At 42.2% G+C, this 17,652-nt stretch overlaps 1 protein-coding gene across 1 annotated transcript in view; it reads right to left on the bottom strand.

Annotated features, from left to right (window-relative positions):
• GPR137B (G protein-coupled receptor 137B) overlaps positions 1-16,362 on the bottom strand; it is a 48,103-nt gene extending 31,741 nt beyond the window's left edge. Inside the window, exons 1-2 of the mRNA XM_054976445.1 lie at positions 15,869-16,362; positions 2,220-2,269 (exon numbers count right to left, since the gene is read on the bottom strand). Coding sequence (XP_054832420.1) covers positions 2,220-2,269; positions 15,869-16,237 — 419 coding nt within the window. The 5' untranslated portion in view covers positions 16,238-16,362. The remainder of the gene's footprint in view (positions 1-2,219; positions 2,270-15,868) is intronic.
• Between the last annotated feature and the right edge of the window lie 1,290 nt (positions 16,363-17,652).

Below are 17,652 nucleotides of genomic sequence, written 5' to 3'. Positions count from 1 at the left end.
TTAAATAGTATGTATTATCCATGTATGATGAACATAGAATGTAAGAAAATGAGTCCTGCTGGATGACGTTGGTAGGCTATCTAGTCCAGCATTCTGTTTCGCACAGATGCCCAACTAGTTTCTGGAGGCCCAACAAACAGGACATAGAGGCCGTTTCCCCCAGATGTTGCTTCCTAGCACGGATATTCAGTGCCTCTGAACATGGAGATTTCCATTAGGAACCATGGCTAGTAATCATAATTAGAGATGGACACGAACCTGGAAAATGGCGGTTTGTGGTAGTTTGTGGTTTATTGCGTTTCATGAACCACAAACCACAAACTGTTATGAACTTGCCCCAGTTCACGAACTGGTTTGTTTGGTTCATGAAAATGTCACTTCCAGGTCAGCAAAAGGTCTGCAGAGAGCCCATCCTGCCCCTTTTGCCTAGGAAACTGATTGATCAGCGCCAGGCTGTCTGCAGTGACAAACTGAAATATGAACCAAACGAAATGTGCTAAAAATCATAGCTGTTCATCACAGTTTGTCAAAAATGAGCTCCCATGAACCGCTGGTTCACGAACCACAAACTGGACCAGTTCGTGACAAACTTTAGTCCGTATTTCGGTTCATGCCCATCTCTAATCATAGTCATTAATGGATCACTCTTCCATGAATCCATGTAATCCCCCCATCCAAGCTTTTGACCATTGCTACATCCAGTGGCATTGAATTCCACAATCTAATTAATTGTTAAGTAAAGAAATACTCCCTTTTTCTGTCTGGAATCTATTGTCCATCAACTTCATTGGGTGCTCCTGAGTTCTAGTATTATGGAAATAGAGAAAAAGTTTTCTCTGTTTGCTTTCTCCAGCCCATGCTCAATTATGTGCCCAGCATTTTAGGACCTGTAATGTCAGGTTACTAATTCTTAATATATGCATTAAATAGGTCACTATGCTTATTTTAAACATTGCTCAAAAATCACTATTTATTTATTTACAAAATTTATAGCCTGCCTTTCTGCCCTTATCGGAACTACCAAGGCTGCTAACAGATTAAAAGCATACATTAAAAAAACCACATCTTAAAAACCATTAAAACAAAACAAAAACACATCATTAAAATAATTAAAACAAAACTTACATGCCCATACAAAAACAGAAAAAGAACAGTTTAAACATAGGGCAGGAAGGAAGGATCACTGAGGTAACACCAGACAAAACAAAAAGTCTTTACTCACTGGTGTAAAATAGCAACAGAAGGGAGGAGATGAGACTCTCTGGGCAGATAATGCCAGAATTTTGGTGCTACAATTGAGAAGGCCCTCTTCTGGGTTGCTATTTGCCTAATTTCAGAAAGCAAAAGCACCAGAAGCAGGGCCTCTGAAGATGGCCATAGTGCTTGGGCGAATTTATAAAATAGTAGGCAGACCTTCAGGTTATACTAATCCCAAGCCATATATAGCTTTAAAGATCAACACCAGCACCTTAAATTGTGCATGGAAACAAACTGGGAGCCAGTGTAGATAGGTCAAAACAGAAAAAACATGGCCCCTACAACACACTCCAGGCAATATCATAGCTGCAGCATGATCACATTAATCTTGTCTCCAGCATATCTGTCATGTGTTATAGACTTCTTGCTGCAGGGTTTACTGTACCTCTGAGAACATGCAGAGGGAAACCTGTTTTGCTGAATGGTTGCTAGTTGCTTATCTTGCAGGTGTTTTGGTTACGATTTCCTGGCAGGCTTGAGAATGCAGCCTTTAAGTTCCAGCGGAGACAGCACCAGGCTCCTAAGAGACTGAGCACAGCTCATCCTTTCCCTCCTCCCCTCTTCCCAGGCTCTGTATGCCAAAATCCTAATGGACTTTCTTTCCCACTGGGGGGCGGGGACTTGATCTTTAATTAACCTTGCTTTGCTACCTTGAGCCACTTCAGCCAATGCTCCTGTCATAGCATCTTGATACTGGTATTCTTCTTCAATAAAACCAACTTTAACTCATTCACTCCCGTGATGCAGTGAAGTGTTTTGGGAAGTACCTGGCAAGACTTGACACCACCTCCCCAATACAAGATTAAGAGTGTGACCTGCACAATTAGAAAGTGTTAAAACTTTGAAAACTTTGAAATACTTCTTTGAAGTGTAAATAATTGTTTCTGCAGATATATCAAAAAGGGGCTAACAATCAATAGCTGCTTTTGCCTTTTAGTCACTGCAAGAAATGTTTTTCTTACCTATATTTAAGTAGTTCTGGTGAGTATTTTGACTTAGCTTTAAAAATCACCTGTAATGAAATGAGAGTGTATTATATATGCAATAAACATTTAAGAATATGCTACTATGGTCTCACATTGCAGTCAAACATCTTGTGTTTCAGACAAATTGTAGGGCCACATAATTAAAGAAAAACCACATTTACCCTCAAACCATTGCACTGCTTTTGGGAAAGGTCTCCCTGAACTATTGGCACAAATAACCCATTTTCTGGGATCATCCCTCACTTTATCTAGCTGCAAACATGGGTATGCCATCAGGGAGCTGCAGCTGGTCTTGGCTCTCCAATGAGTTATTTGCATGAAACTTCAAACATGGGAAGCCCTCTCAGCCCAGTTCTAGCAAACTTCTACATGGAACAATTTGAAAAAACAGCTCTAGAATCAGCACCCCACAAACCTACAATCTGGTTCCAGTTCGTAGATGATATCTTTATCGTTTGGAGCCACGGTGAGGAAGAATTGATGGAGTTTTTAAACCACCTCAACAATATCCACCTGAACATACAATTCACCATGGAGAAAGAAATCAGGGGGAAACTTCCATTCCTGGATACCTTGGTCATCCGCAAAGCAAACTTTCAGTTAGGTCACAAGGTCTACAGGAAACCAACTCACCCAGATTGGTACTTACACAAAAACTCCAATCACCTCCCTCGACAGAAAAGAGGCATAATAAAAACATTAGTAGACGTAATATACTATGTTGTTAACTGGTTCTTGTTGTTTTAAAAAAAAATATTGAAAACGTTGAATAAAATACAATTAAAAAAAAAACATTAGTAGACCGTGCAAGACGGATATGTGAACCACACTTTCTCAACGAGAAAACTAATCATCTAAACCACGCACTTCAAGCAAATGGCTACTCCAGAAATGAAATCAGAAGAGCAATTAAACCAAGGATGAATCAAACAACCAAGGAAAAACAGTCTCCCACAGGAAAAGTGTTTTTGCCATATATCAAAGGAATCACTGATCAGATGGGAAAGCTTATGATAAAGCACAACCTTCAAGCGGTATTCAAACCCACCAGAAAAAATACAACAGATGCTATGATCAGCAAAAGACAGTAGAGACCCCCTCACCTCTGCAGGAGTATACCACATACTCTGCAGCTGTGGACAAGTTTACATCGGGACCACACAGCGTAGCATCCAGACAAGAATAAAAGAACATGAAAGACACTGCAGACTTGGCCATCCGGAAAAATCAGCAGTGGCTGAACATAGCCTAACTCAAACGGGACACAGTATCCTACTCCAGGACACTAAAATACTGGACAACACTTCCAACTACTTCATCAGATTGCACAGGGAAGCCATTGAAATTCATAAGCATAAGCACAATTTCAACAGGAAAGAAGAGACCTTAAGAATGAATAGAGCATCGTTTCCAGTCCTGAAAAACACCAGGTTAACAAAATACTCTATACCTGACAATAGCCCTGCAGAGAAGATTAGCATATCAAGCACCAATCCATATGCAAAAGAACCTCCTCAGGATATAGTGAAGCCTCCCTCCATTAGCATTCCACACCCTGGGAAACTCTTACAGGATGACTCAGCCCAACCCTACCTTCCTGAGTAGGTATAAATTACCTGCCAACTTCTTTTCCACACTGTGACACTGAGAGATCTCTGTCTTTTGGTGCTACACCTCTGAAGATGCCAGTCACAGCTGCTGGCGAAACGTCAGGAACTACAATGCCAAGACCATGGATAAACAGCCCGGAAAATCCACAACAACCATCATTCTCAGGCCATGAAAGCCTTCGACAATACTTCAAACATCTTGTTCACACATTACCCTTTTAGTTGAAATATTTAGGTGAAATAAAATTTCAGCACAATCCTAGGCATGTTTGTGCAAAAGTCACACAGTGGGCAATGGAGCTTACAGCCACTTAAAAACTGTGAGCAACTGAACATTTTGTCTGAGTGACTGGGACATCTGCTAAAATTATGAAAGTCTCTGGGACAATAAGAAAGCAAGTTTCTAGTCCCATTAGTTGTGGAAGGAAGTATTATCACACTAGGAAGCTTAATATTTCCAACATGTTGTCATGTACAAACCACAAAATGTGTTAATAGCCCCAAACAACCTTTTCAAAAACCCCAGACTAGGAAACATGTTCTTAAGTAAGGTTGTGTCCGTTAGACATGTTAATTGGCATGGCTGCTTGTCTCCTCTGCTCGGTGTGAGTTGGCTCAGCTATCCACAGCTGACATGAAGTGGCACAGGAACTGCTGCCGGTACGTACATCCCAAGACACATTTTATCTCCATATTGTAAGACAAAACCTGCTTCTTCCCCCTTTTGCAAAGACAGCTTCATAACAACTAAAGCATGAAGTTTAGGACAAGAGAGTGAAAAGCAGGACAAATTTCATCCTGTGATGTTTCATATCAGCCTCCAGTAACAGTTTGAGTTATATCAATAGGGAGTGTGCAAAGTGACAGGTGATCTGGAGAAAAGCCAGCCAGCTACATGAGGAATATCTTGAGACTGGGCAGCCTGTCATTAAAAGTTGAGAGAAAACTTTCTGGCTTGTGAACATGGATGGAAAGGCTTAGATATGAATACGAGTAATTTAACAGCATGATCACATTGTATGGTCTGACATGGATAGCCCAGGTAAGTCTGATCTCATCAAATCTTGGAAGCTAAGCAGGGTCAATCTTGTTTAATAATTGAATGGGAGACCTCTAAAGAAGACTAGGGTTGCAGAGGCAGGCAATGGCAAACCGTCTCTGTTAATCTCACTCTTGCCTTGCAAACTCCAGCAGGGATTGCCATAAATCCCCTATGACTTGACAGCACTTTCTACCACCACACATCATATACATTTAATAAAAAGTGAGATTTATTAACACTAAAAACAGTATTGACATAAATACTTAAAGCAATATAAAGTTAACTGGCAACACCTGTATGTGTTTGATGCTGAAAGAATTTTATCAAAATATTTGTTAGGGTTGCTAACTTTTACACTGCTCCTCCTAGCTGACCCTTTAATATTTTAGAGCAATTATTTAGCTCCGTGCCATGAACTTCAACTGCCTGTTTCTGAATATTGAACCTCTATTAAAGAGACTAGACATTTTCCCCTGGCCAGTTTGCAACTTTAATTTAATAATAATAAACAATGCACAAAAAAACAGCACAAACAGCACAAAAAAAATAAAAATAAAAGGCCACAATAGATAGAATTGTGTCGTTGCTTCTGTGAGTATTGTGAAAGCTCTCTGGAGTTTTAAAAGCTGCTTATTACGTTCCATGGCACAAAAAGCTTCTATTTGTTTTTTTAAAAAAACCCTAAAAATCCCAATTTATATGCCTAAATCCTGGTGTTTACTTAGCAGGAAATTCTGCATATGGCTGTTATCCAGAAGATAATTAAAGCCGTTTGAGTCTCATTGACCTCAGTAGGAAATAAGCACTCAGACCTGTACACTATAGCCTTTATAAGAAACATGAGCCTGATGAAACAGACAATATGTCAACCTGTCAAGGAAAATAATCAATACACATTTCAATAATACTGATCTTTTAAAAGGGATCAAAGCAACAAATACAAAAAGTCATGAGAGTCTGGTGGGCAAAATACCACAAAGCTAATACAATCAAAGAATACAGCAGCCTCCGTGAGAAAAAGCGGAGGTAAAAAATCCTCCAGATGATAGAAACAAGACAAAAACACATCTCACTCAAGCAGTTAAAAGCAATAAATAACATAATGACATTCCTTTTTTAATAAAGTTTTGAAAGAAGCAGACTTTCAGCACAAGTTCTAAACCCATTTACATTTCAATGGCCTTAGAAGGATGTTTAGGATTGCACTATTTGTGTCTCATAAATATAAAAAAATATAAATATAAAATATAAAAGTAGGCTTGTATATTTGGAAAACAAAACTATTTGAAGGAAAATAAATTCTGAACAAGTTGAGGGGTTGAGAAACAATATGAGTTTGCACCCCATCAGTCCCAATATTCTCCTCCTTCAGGATTCTATAGGGCCCTGGGGGGCTTGAGCAGGCTACTTTCCCCTGCCACTCCTCATCCTCCCACAACTGGTTTTGAACTGTTCTCAACTTTTGGTTCTCTGGCAGCATCTTCAGTCTTCATCCAAACATTTGGGGGTGGAGTCTACTTCCTTTGGTTAAGATGGAAGTGATGCTGGTAGGGAAATGTAGAAACACAGAGATGGAATACCCAAGGATCATCTAATCCAACCCCCAGCATAATGCAGGAAATTCAATTATCTTCCCCTCAGTGACCCTTGCTCTGTTCCCAGAGGAAAGGGGAGACCTTGACGGACATGGCCAGTTAGATCCACACCACAGTAGCATAGAAACTAGACTACAGTAAAGCACTCTGTACAGGGCTCCCCGTTAGTGCAGTTAGTGCAGAGAGCCACAGACCAATGTTCAGGAACTAAGAAGAGCGGGCATATATTATTCCCATTCTGCAGTCACTCCATTGGTGACCCATCAGTTACTAGATTCAATTCAAGGTTTTGGTTATCAAATACAAAGAGCTTCGTGGCCTTGGTTCTTCATATCTGTGGGACTGCCTCTCTCCCCATGCTCTTCCACAGCAGCTTTGCTCATCTGAGCAGAGTCTTCTGCAAATGCCGCACTGCAAATGGGCAGAATCAATAACTGCCCATATATGTGCATGCTGTCTTGTGCCCTCCAACTTAAGGAATAGTGTGCCTGAAGTAAGAATGCCAGGTCCCTTGGAATCCAAACTGGGGGATGGGAACAGTTGGGTGATGTGCCGTCATCTTACCTTTTGCATGTGCATACTGTTACCTGGAATCATCTCCTTGCAAGTAAACAGAGTGGTGGGATTAGCAAGCAAGGAAGACAGCTATGTGAGAGGCCGGTAACCATGGAATCTTTCTCACCAATAATTTTCCAAGGATACACACACACAAAGCCGGTGTTCTTAATTAAAGGATAATTGTTTTATTCAAGGGGCAAATGCATACACACAAGATTGCAAGCAAACACACAAGAGGCCTAGGGAAATCAGTGGTGAAGGTGGAATAGATTTGAGGGATTGCAAGGCAATATTTACCTATCCGGAGAGCAGAGAAGTCCGTGGAGGGAGAGCTTCAAATGCCAGCATTCTCAGCCAGGAGAGTAAGAGGCTTGGAACAACCTCAAGGGAGCAGCACTTCAGATCCAATAATTGTGCTGCACAATTTGAATGGGGCCAGGGCACTACTCTTATAGGGTAAAAGGTGCCCTGAGGCAGAAGACCCACCTAGCTGTTGGAACAAAGACTCCGGCGGTCAGTTCCTGGGAGTAACAAAAGCTACCTTGATTGGTAGCTGCTGGGGCATGTGAAAGAGAATGCAAAATTTGTTCTGGTACTGCACAAAGGGGCAGTTTGCTAATGAAGTCCACCAGAGCTGAGTTGATGAATTTAGTTGGGGAATGTACCTTCCCAGGAATGAGTTGTAAATACATATGAATGCTAGTTGATTCGCTCCTTAATCAAAGACAGGAGATCTCATCATGGAAGGATGGAAAGGAATGTGTTAAGTAGTCAAGTCAAGTCAAGTCAAGTCAAGTCAAAGAGTTTGTCGTCTATAGCCATAGGCCGTCACAATTCACCAAACATTGACTAATAAACAATTAAGTCCCTGATCACAGTTTATATAGGTTACTAAAATTAATTAAAACAATACAGTATGCCAAACTATCCCAGGGATCATGAAGCAGCCTCATTCAGTACCACCTTAGATCTTATCTTTTTGGCTGCGAGTGCAAACTGAGAGACTCTATAGGGCACATGATTATCAGTGTCAGATAACAAAAACACAATCTTCTCGATTTCAGAGTATGTGTTTATCACTGATAGGATTCTAGCCAAAAATTTAGCTCTGGGTACACTATATAATGGACAATAAAGTAGGTAGTGGGAAAGGTTCTCCACTGTAGGTAATCCACAAATGCAGGTGTGATGTTCCATAGGGGTGTGAGAATAACGCCCTGCCAAAAGAGCTGTCTGCATCATCTGGAAGGTCAGAGCAGTGAAAGACACTCTGAGGTTGTAATGAGAAATACTGGCTAGGTAGGGAGATCTTGAATGGTCAAATTTGATTAGTTTATAGCAAGGAGCTGCCTTAGATTTTGATATTGATAGCCGATCCATCACTGCATCTGACTTACAGATCCCCTCCTTAAGTGGGAGGTTGTTGGCTGAGACCCCTAAGAGGTTATCCGGGATGGTATACCTTTGGCAAATAGTGGATAGAAAGCCAGGCTGTGTGGGGTCTTTGGATAGTAAGTAATTTACTGATTGGCAACTTAAGGAGTCAGAACTGGAAAATTTGATCCTTTTCCAGTATTTTAAAACTGCAAGGTGTACCTGCGCCCTAAGGAAGGGGAGTCCTGTTTCGGCCCTCATCAGGGTGGCAGGAGCACCTTTGGGTAAAGCCAAAATCCGTCTCAAGAACTGGTTTTGGATTACCTCAAGGCTGGTTAGAATGTCTTCCTTCCAACCCCACACTTCAGCTCCATATAGGAGGTGAGGGACTACCTTGCTCTTAAATAATTTCAGTGCTGGATCTATCAGTCGACACCCCCCCCCCTTTGTATGAAAAAAATGTATGATTGACCCTACAATCCTTGATGCTGAGGATTTAACCAACGCAAGATGTACCTTCCAATTCAGAGTCTCTTTAAAGGTTACCCCTAGATATTTAAAGGAGCTGCATTGTTGGATTGGGTTGCCAAGGATGCTCCAGTGGGAGATTTTTGCCTTTCTCTTGAAAACCATTACTTTTGTCTTTGTGTAGTTGACATTGAGAGCTTCTTCGTTACAATAATGGCCTAACTGGTCCAAGAGTCTCCTCTAGCTGATCTTGGTCAGGGAGGTTAGGACCATTTCATCTGCATAAAGGAGAACTGAAATCTTCTGTTGTCCCAGAGAAGGTGGCATAAATTGGGGACCTGACAGAGACTCATTGATATCATTGATGTACAGGTTAAATAGTAGAGGGGCCAGCACACAACACTGTTTCACACCTCTGCTAATAGGGATTCTGTTGGTTAATGATCCAGAGGTTCCCACCCTGATTTGAGCAAAAGTCTCTTTGTGCAGCTCACGAAGCAGAAACAGCAGTCGCTTATCAATGTTAAGTTTGGCAAGCTTGGACCATAAGCGGGACCTATTGATTGAATCAAATGCGGCAGCCAAGTCAACAAATGCTACATAAAGTGCCTTTGTTGGCCCATTTATTCCAGAGTAAGCCAGTTGGTATAGCGTTTGACAGTGGTCTATAGTTCCCAGACCTTTCCGAAAGTGTTAAGTAGGGATGACTCTGTGAGACCTTTGTTGCGCTGGACTCCTCCCAGAGCTGAAGGGACTACAAATCCAATCACCACTGATCACCCCACGTTCCTATGCGGCATTCCATTCATGCCTGGGTCTCCCAGGCAGGACTCAACAACTGTTAGCTGGCAGTCCTATGGGTGCAATACCAGCTGCCATTTTAAATCCAGAGGCCTGATGCCATTTAATATCACACGCAGCCATGCTGAAATGGCTATTAAAGACGGCAGAGGTCAGGCCAACTACTTACACACACTGCACAGCACTCCCACATTGTGCTATGAATGGCATAATTTCCAGTGCAACTCAGAAGTGATTGGTTGCACTGGAGGCCAATTTTTACTAAATCAGCCCGTCACAACCCATTGCTTCTGTGTTGCGCTGAAATTGACATCATCTCCAGAGCAATGCAGGTGTGTACTTTGGCCCTCAACACCCCATTCCTGCACCTTTCCCAAACACCAACCAGATGACAGATAAGAGGTGGTGGGGTGGGTGCCGGGGCAGGTTGGGGTGCCAGGCTAGGGGTGCCAGACTAGGGGATTGGCTAGGTGTGGGTTAGGGTTGGGGTGCCAGACTAGGGGTGGGTCCCCCTACCGACCAGGTGACAGATGGTCAGGCGGTGGGTGGGTATATGTTTAGACTTATTGCACTTGCACTTTAAAAATTAAAAAATTATAAAAATTTTCATTATTTTCTCAAGTCTCTTAGGACCTCAGGTCCCCTTGGATTTGTAGTTGTATGAGACCTGCCCCTTTGTTTCTTTGGTGGTGGGTGGGTGCCAGGAACAGGTTAGGGTTAGTAGCACCTTCTTCTTGTGATTTAAGAAGCACCTTCTTGTGATTTAAATATAAATCTGGGCCATTTCCACATGTCCCAGCATAGTGCTAAACTCATGCAAGAAAGGCGTCTTCCTGTGATTTTTAATGTAATTGCACCACAATCCCGTTTTCATGGTGTGATGATGTCAGACGCCTTCATTATGCTGTGACGTGTGGAAACAGCTCTGGGCTGGCAATGTATGGCATTGTATACATCTGGTTTTTCATTTAAACCGGGCCTGCAGCTACTAGATGTGTGATGTTGGCATGCTAACGCAGCACCCATCATTGAGCTAGCAGCTCATGCCCAGTGGCCAAAGACCTGGTTTAAACAAGATGCTGGGTATATGCATCAGCAATTTCTTCTTGCCAGCTTGCATCCCATTGAAATACAGCCTAGTTGTGGATACCTTAGGGGAAAAAGTGAATTCACATGTTTAGAACACACACGTTCTCAACAGGACAAAACTAAGAGACTGAGGGTCAAGCTACAAGTGACGAATGACACTTGAATGGCAAGTGGATTGAGTGGAGAGCAAGTGGAGGGCAAGTGAACAGGGAGGAATACACTTGCCATTCAAGTGTCATTCGTCACTTGTAGTTTGGTCCTAAGGCTGTTTCCATGTGGAGGTTTTGCTCTGGTTTGAATCCTAACTGGAGCAAATTTTTCTGGAGCCTCTGCATGATGTCAGCCTCTCCAGCCCGTTTTCATGCTTCCCCCCTCCTTGCTGTAATCTTTCACAAATCCAGTTTGGTATAACATGTTTGAAATTATCATGGTCAAAGCACCTTTGGATACCATGTGGTTGGGAAGGTGCATATTTTTGAAGTTCCCATCTGTTGTGAATGAGAGGCTGTCTGCCTTAAGAAAATACACAGCTATTTAAATACTGCCATAAACTCCTCAGGGTGTGCTCAGAGAGGGAAACACACACTTCAGTATAGGCTAGTTATTTATTCTCTTTTGGGGTTTATTTCTTATATTTCATTATATCTCACTTTGTTATTGGGTTGCCAGCTCCAACTTGGAAAATCCCTATAGGTTTGGGGGACAAACCCTGGGGAAGGCAGAGTTTAGGGAAGGGAAGAGTGCAGCACAGATGTGATGTCATAGAGTTCCAGCTGCTATTTTTTATGGGGGAAGTGATCTCTGGATATAAGTTGTAATTCTGGAAGAACTTGAGGTCTCACCTGGAGGATGGCAACCCTACTTTCTCACTGATGTCATTCTTCTGTAATTTTTGTTGGCTTTTTCTGTAGAACATATACTAGTTAAATAAAAGCCTTTTTCTTAAAAGGTGTTTTGACAGCCCACCCGCTTAGCAGCTCAGATAGGCTTATACCCATGCACACATGCATACACACATCTTCCTGCTTCAAGGCACAAAGAGGATTTGCGGGACTAGAGTATTATGGAGTCCTGGAGTGGTGGCAAATGTACCAGAAACCCCAAAGTCTCAGGAGAAGATTTGGAGGGGAAGAAGGGGTTTCATGACAATGGAGCAAGTAGGGGGGGGGGGCGCGAGGAAGAGAGAGTGAGGAACCCTGGGCCAGTCATGATCTCACCCACATCAGCATTATTTTCCTCTCCTTAGCCACCACAACCCCAGCTGCCACTTTTTCCCATGCCACCACTTTTTCAAGCTTTTTAAAAAATCAGCAATTGTGAGATTGCTATAGCATTATGACTTAATACAATATAATTTGTTCCTCCGTTTTATCTCAGAACAACCCTGTGAGGCTGAGAGGGTGTGACTATCCCAAGCAAGTTTCCATGGAAGAGTGGAAATTCAAACCTGGATCTCCCAGAACCTAGTCTAACACTCTAACAACGTCAGCAATCTGTCAGCTTCTCTGAACCCCCAGCTGGAGTGTAGGAAGGTGTAGGGCCTGAAGCAAGGAAAGTACAGGGGAAACTATGTAGATTCTCGATTGTTTCTGTAAATGCCTGTGTGTTTGCAATGGGAATGAGAGCTACACAGAGAATTGTCATCATGTAGAAAAATCCTAAGAAAAGCAATTGATTTATAGGATTTATGTTGAAAACAATAAGTGGTTTTGCTCCTCCAGTTTTAGACAATGATGACTAAGACAAAAAAGCAAAATCCCCTCTTCTCCTGACACTTGAGCCTGGTGATTCCTGAACTTACTCATCCATCCACCCACACTTGCCTGGCCATGTGATTATACAGTCCATTGGGGCCTCTTTTGCCGTGTTCATCATAAACGTATTTTTTTAATTTACTTCATTTATACCCTGCCACTCTCCCCAATCATAGATCCAGAGGAGTTAGCCGTGTTAGTCCTCTAACTCCTCTGGATCTATGACCATGGAAAGCACCGCATTCAGCCGAATGGAGAGGAAATCCATCAACCTCATGAAGAAATTGGCACAAATACAAACAGACATCACTCTCCCCAATGGAGACCCAAAGTGGTTTACATCACTCTCCTCTCCTTTATTTAACCTCCACAACAATCCTGTGAGGGAGGTTAGGCTAAGAGTATTAACTGACCCAAGGTCACCCAGCAAAATTCCATGGCAAACTGGAGATTTGAATCCAAGTCTTTCAGAACCTAATTCATTACTCTAGCCACTATAAAATGCTGCTGTCACAAAGTCATATAAAATTAGATTAACTCGATCTCACTAGAAACTGTACATAAGAGAAATTAATCTGTTACTGCCAAAATTATCCAGTACAACTAGCTGTGGGAAATGTATACAAAGAAGCAACACAGTATGTTGTACCTACGTATACATGTGCAGACACTCCTCTGTCTCTTTTTTGGTTCTACATACAAGGGAGTTATTCAAATATTGTTTCATATTTCTAAACTGTGCTTGATCTACTAAATTCAAGAGAGTCTTTTCTTCTGCCACTTGTTATTTCCCGAAACCAAATTTTTGGAAGTTAATCCACTGGCATAATTAGGGTTGCCAGGCCCCCTCAACCTCCCGGCGGGGGATAGAGGCCTGGCACTTACCTTGGGGGAGAGGGGGGGTGCGTGTGCGCCCTCACAAGCGTGATGACGTCACTTCGGGAGTGACATCATCACATGGCCCCTGGGAGGCGCTCCGCAGCGCCTGAAAACATAACTGTTTTGCCACAGGTCGGGCCCGTTTTGAGGCACCGTGGTGTGTAGAAGTGCTCCTGTGCTCTGCAGTGCCTGAAAACACGCCCAATTTCGGCTGAAATGGGTCCGTTTTGAGGCGCTATGGAGCACTGGAGTGCTCCTGCACTCCGCAGCAGCCCCGATCTGGTCCAAAATGGGCCCGACCCCAGCGGCTGCTGTGCATGGGAGCGTGCCGCGCCATGGGGGAGCACACATGGAAGGTGTGCCCCCCCGCTGGCTAGGTAAGTGGGGGCGGGGTGTGAGGAGGAGGGATTCCCCACCCCCACCGGGGGTCTGGCACCCCTAGGCTTAATTGATGGTGCTTTCCTGGCATGTTCTTCCTGCCGAACCATGTATATGAAATGACTGAATGAATATGATGGTCATTTGTTCCACCACTTCTGCAGGTGCACATTTATGCCAGCAATCAGTAACTTTTCTTCACACTGAAAAAGCTGGCTTTTGTGTATGAAGACAAGAGGTTGCTCTAGTCTGCCTTTCTTCTTTTTATTTGGATGAAAGTTATCTCCGTACAAGTCTGTGGGGTTGTAATAATTCCCTCTCCTCCCCTTTTCATACTTGTTCTTGCTTGTCTGCTGAGACAGTATTATAGGTGTATCTTTTGAACCCAGCAGCCTTGACAGTATGCTGACTTACAAGCCAAACTTGCCACTTCCTGATTATAGGTTTGCAGCAACTACCAAAGAAGGAACATGTGTGGCTTATTCTATAGTATGTGCTATATTCCTTCAGATGCTGGTTCCTATTTTTCTCATTTCTCTATTTTTTTTTACTTGAGTCCTTCCTCTGAAGCAGGCCAAGTGTACCGCTTTTACGCATTGCTCCTACAAGTCCCTTTTCAGTGACAATAGCACAATATACCACCTGCACTTAACAGAAGAGAAATACTATCCATGGAGCAACTTTTAACGTGAAAATGTTTTTTATGGTTTCTATGTGATCCATCTTTACAATCACAAGCAGAAGACGTCACTATTATTCCTACTTTAATCTTGATAACTTTGGCCAACATTTTACATTTACCTTGAAGTAAGCTCCACTTAAACCCAGGGGGCTTCCTTTCAAGAAAGCCAGACTGTAAGTCGCTATGACATGCTCAAGCCATTCAGAAGAAGATGGTGTTTGACCAGGAGTCTCCCAGTTGCTCTTCTTATCTTCCTAAAAATGCTGATGAATGGTAACATTTCCTTTCTTCCTAATTATATTCTCTATATAAAGTAAAAAGCTCAGTGAACTTCATTTTGAAACAAATGTCTAAGTCTTAGGAACAGAATGCTAAGTGGTGTTAATAATTAAGTTTAGTGATACTTTAAGTGCTTATTGCTTCAGATACATTGTTTTAGTAATCCTTACAACAAACAAAACAGGCTAGATAGACAGCTGAGGCTAACCAGGCTCACCTAAGGCCACCTACAAACCTGTGGATGAGGTGAGAATAAACCAGGATCCTAACCTTTATGCAACATCAGATTTCAAACAGGATTTTCCTGAACAATTTTACAATTTTACTTGATTAGTATAGTGAAATTAAACTTACAACTTACAGTATTTTATTTCATTATGAAAGAAGGAGCTCTTCTATCAAAATAAATAGCTGTTCAATATATCCAGTTTAAATGAGCTTTCTTCTTGTGAAACCTGATAAGTGAGACCACAGACTTGCTGCTGAGATTCTTTGCTGAACAGGCATGAGTGAATTGTGAAACTTTATTTTCCATTGTTAGTAAAACCAGCTGATATCTTTAGTTTGCTGAGCAACAAGGTTTTCAGCAGTATTTCTTTGAGGGCCATGAGTAATTGTTTCATTTGTGGTTTATAATGTCTCCTCCACATTTCCAGTGCAACCAGGATTCCTCTAATACTTTGGCAGTGTAATTTACTAAAGAAAATATACATAAAATATGTTTATTTGCTAAACATTTTCCTATAGCTATTGAATAAAGACTGTGTAATATAAATTAGAGATTTTATTATTGTCCCCCCCCTCCCACTATCTTTGTCTCTGGAAAAGATGCAAACTTAAAAGTCTTTATCTTTTTCAGTTTCTACTTTCATACGTAATTATCATGCAAACACTGTTAAATGTCTTTTCTCTTGAGTAAATGATAATGCTGAAATGTCAGGGGAATCTAATGGCATTACAGCTTTCATAGTTATAAAAACTGCAGATGAAACAGTTAATGTTACTCCTGAGGCACTGAAAAGAAAAAGTTATTACTCAACAAACTAAGCTTACCAACTGTTCAGAAGCTATAATTCTGTCACAATTTCATCCAACACAGAAACAGCTATTCCTTACCTGAGTGAAGTAAAGGTTCATCAGTGTCAGTGTGAAAAACTGGAGGCACACTGGGAAACAATATAGAAGCCAGAAGGCGAAGGGGCTGAGTGAATTTGCGGTGACAAAGTCTTTGAAGTAAAACGAAAACAACACCGTCCTAAGAGAGGCCCAGAGCAGGCACAGAAACAAAAAGACAGTTTGATAACTAAACCTCTTGTGCCTGTAGTGAAGGACCAACCACAGCTGGATATAGATGAACACAAACAGGAGTGAATAAAAGATAGTATAGGCAATGGTTAGCCCTAACTTGACATATGGAGGCACGGCTGGACTTAAGGTTGGTGGAGAAGTGTCATTTTTCAAAGGGTCCCACTCAGAGGCCTCCATTTGAGCTCTTCTGGAATTGGCAGACTTTCCCGGTTAAGTCTGCCTCCTCCGCCTCCTGCTGCTGCTGCTGCCGCCGTCACCTCCTCCTCCACCACCTTTCATCTTCTTCTAGCAGAGGAATCAAGAAAAAGAAAACAAGCTGCACTTCCTCTTTGGCAGCTCACTCAGGGCTTGCAGCACATGATCACAATCCAGAATGATTCATTAGGACTGCCTCTGTCAGCAGTTGGCAGGGAACAACTCAGACAAGCCGCTCCTCCTCTTAGTCTTTACAATCAAACCGCCTTCAACCCACTCCCCAGTTTTCAGCCACCATTGTTTTCTGTAAATAACACAGTCTTGATTTTTTTTAATAAAGACCTGAGAACAAACCATACTGTGAACAATGAAGTTTCTTTCTTTTTAACTGAATAAAAAAGTTACAGGGCTTAGTGTTGTTACTATTGTACAGCAGAATGGAAGATGTAGAGGAGAGCAAAGGAGACCCATGTCACTTAGTTCATTTGACAAACCCCTAATTATGATCCTGTAATTCTCAAAGACATTTGTTCTTCCCAAAGCAGTTTCCCAGAACATCCAGACACCTGACTCATACTGTACAAAAATTAGGTTTATATTTGAACTTGTTGATAACTGGAAACTATGAAAGCACAAGACAAAATATAACCCAAATACTGCTGTACTTGAAAGGATGAAAGGCATAGTTCCCTACAGTTTCTGATTATCTCAGAGCAAGGACTGCAGAAACTGTTTGTTTTTGTGTGCATATATATCGAAACACATTTGATCAAATCACAAGGTTCTTGTCTTGAGAGTTCAACTATATATACACTTCTGTCTGTATTGGTATACTTCTATATCTTGATATTGATGTTTGATAGTGACATGATAGTGAATTTTTGGATAACCCATTAAATATGTGGACAATCTGCTGTATATTATACTGTTACATAATATTTGAATAGCAAACACCACGCCTTACCTTTTCTATACTCTGCTTGCACTGCTGCCGCCTCTGCCTACCCCCTTGCTGTTGCCCCCTTCCCCTATCACTCTGCCTGCCCCCCTTCTCCCCACCACTCAGGCCAATCATCTGTACTCCTTTCTGCCACTCTGAAAGAAAGGATTATGACAAAGGTTACCAGGTCTCCTTACATTCTCAGCGCAGGAGTGCATGTACTCTTTGCAGTGGGCCGATTTGGACCTCGAATGGGCCCAATTCAGCCCATTTGGGCCCAAATTGGCCTACTGTGAAGCACGGGAACGCTCTCAGGGCAGCGTGATGATGTCATTCCTGGGAAATGATGTTGTCACACCACCTCAGGACATGCCAAGGAGGCCTGTTCCTGTGCCTTTCCCCCCACCAGCCAGGTTCGTGGTGGCAGAGGGATGGAGGGTGAAAGTGGGAGATCCCC

Source organism: Eublepharis macularius, chromosome 1, assembly GCF_028583425.1.
Source record: "Eublepharis macularius isolate TG4126 chromosome 1, MPM_Emac_v1.0, whole genome shotgun sequence".
NCBI lineage: Eukaryota > Metazoa > Chordata > Lepidosauria > Squamata > Eublepharidae > Eublepharis > Eublepharis macularius.
This window is presented reverse-complemented; position numbering and strand designations above follow the sequence as displayed.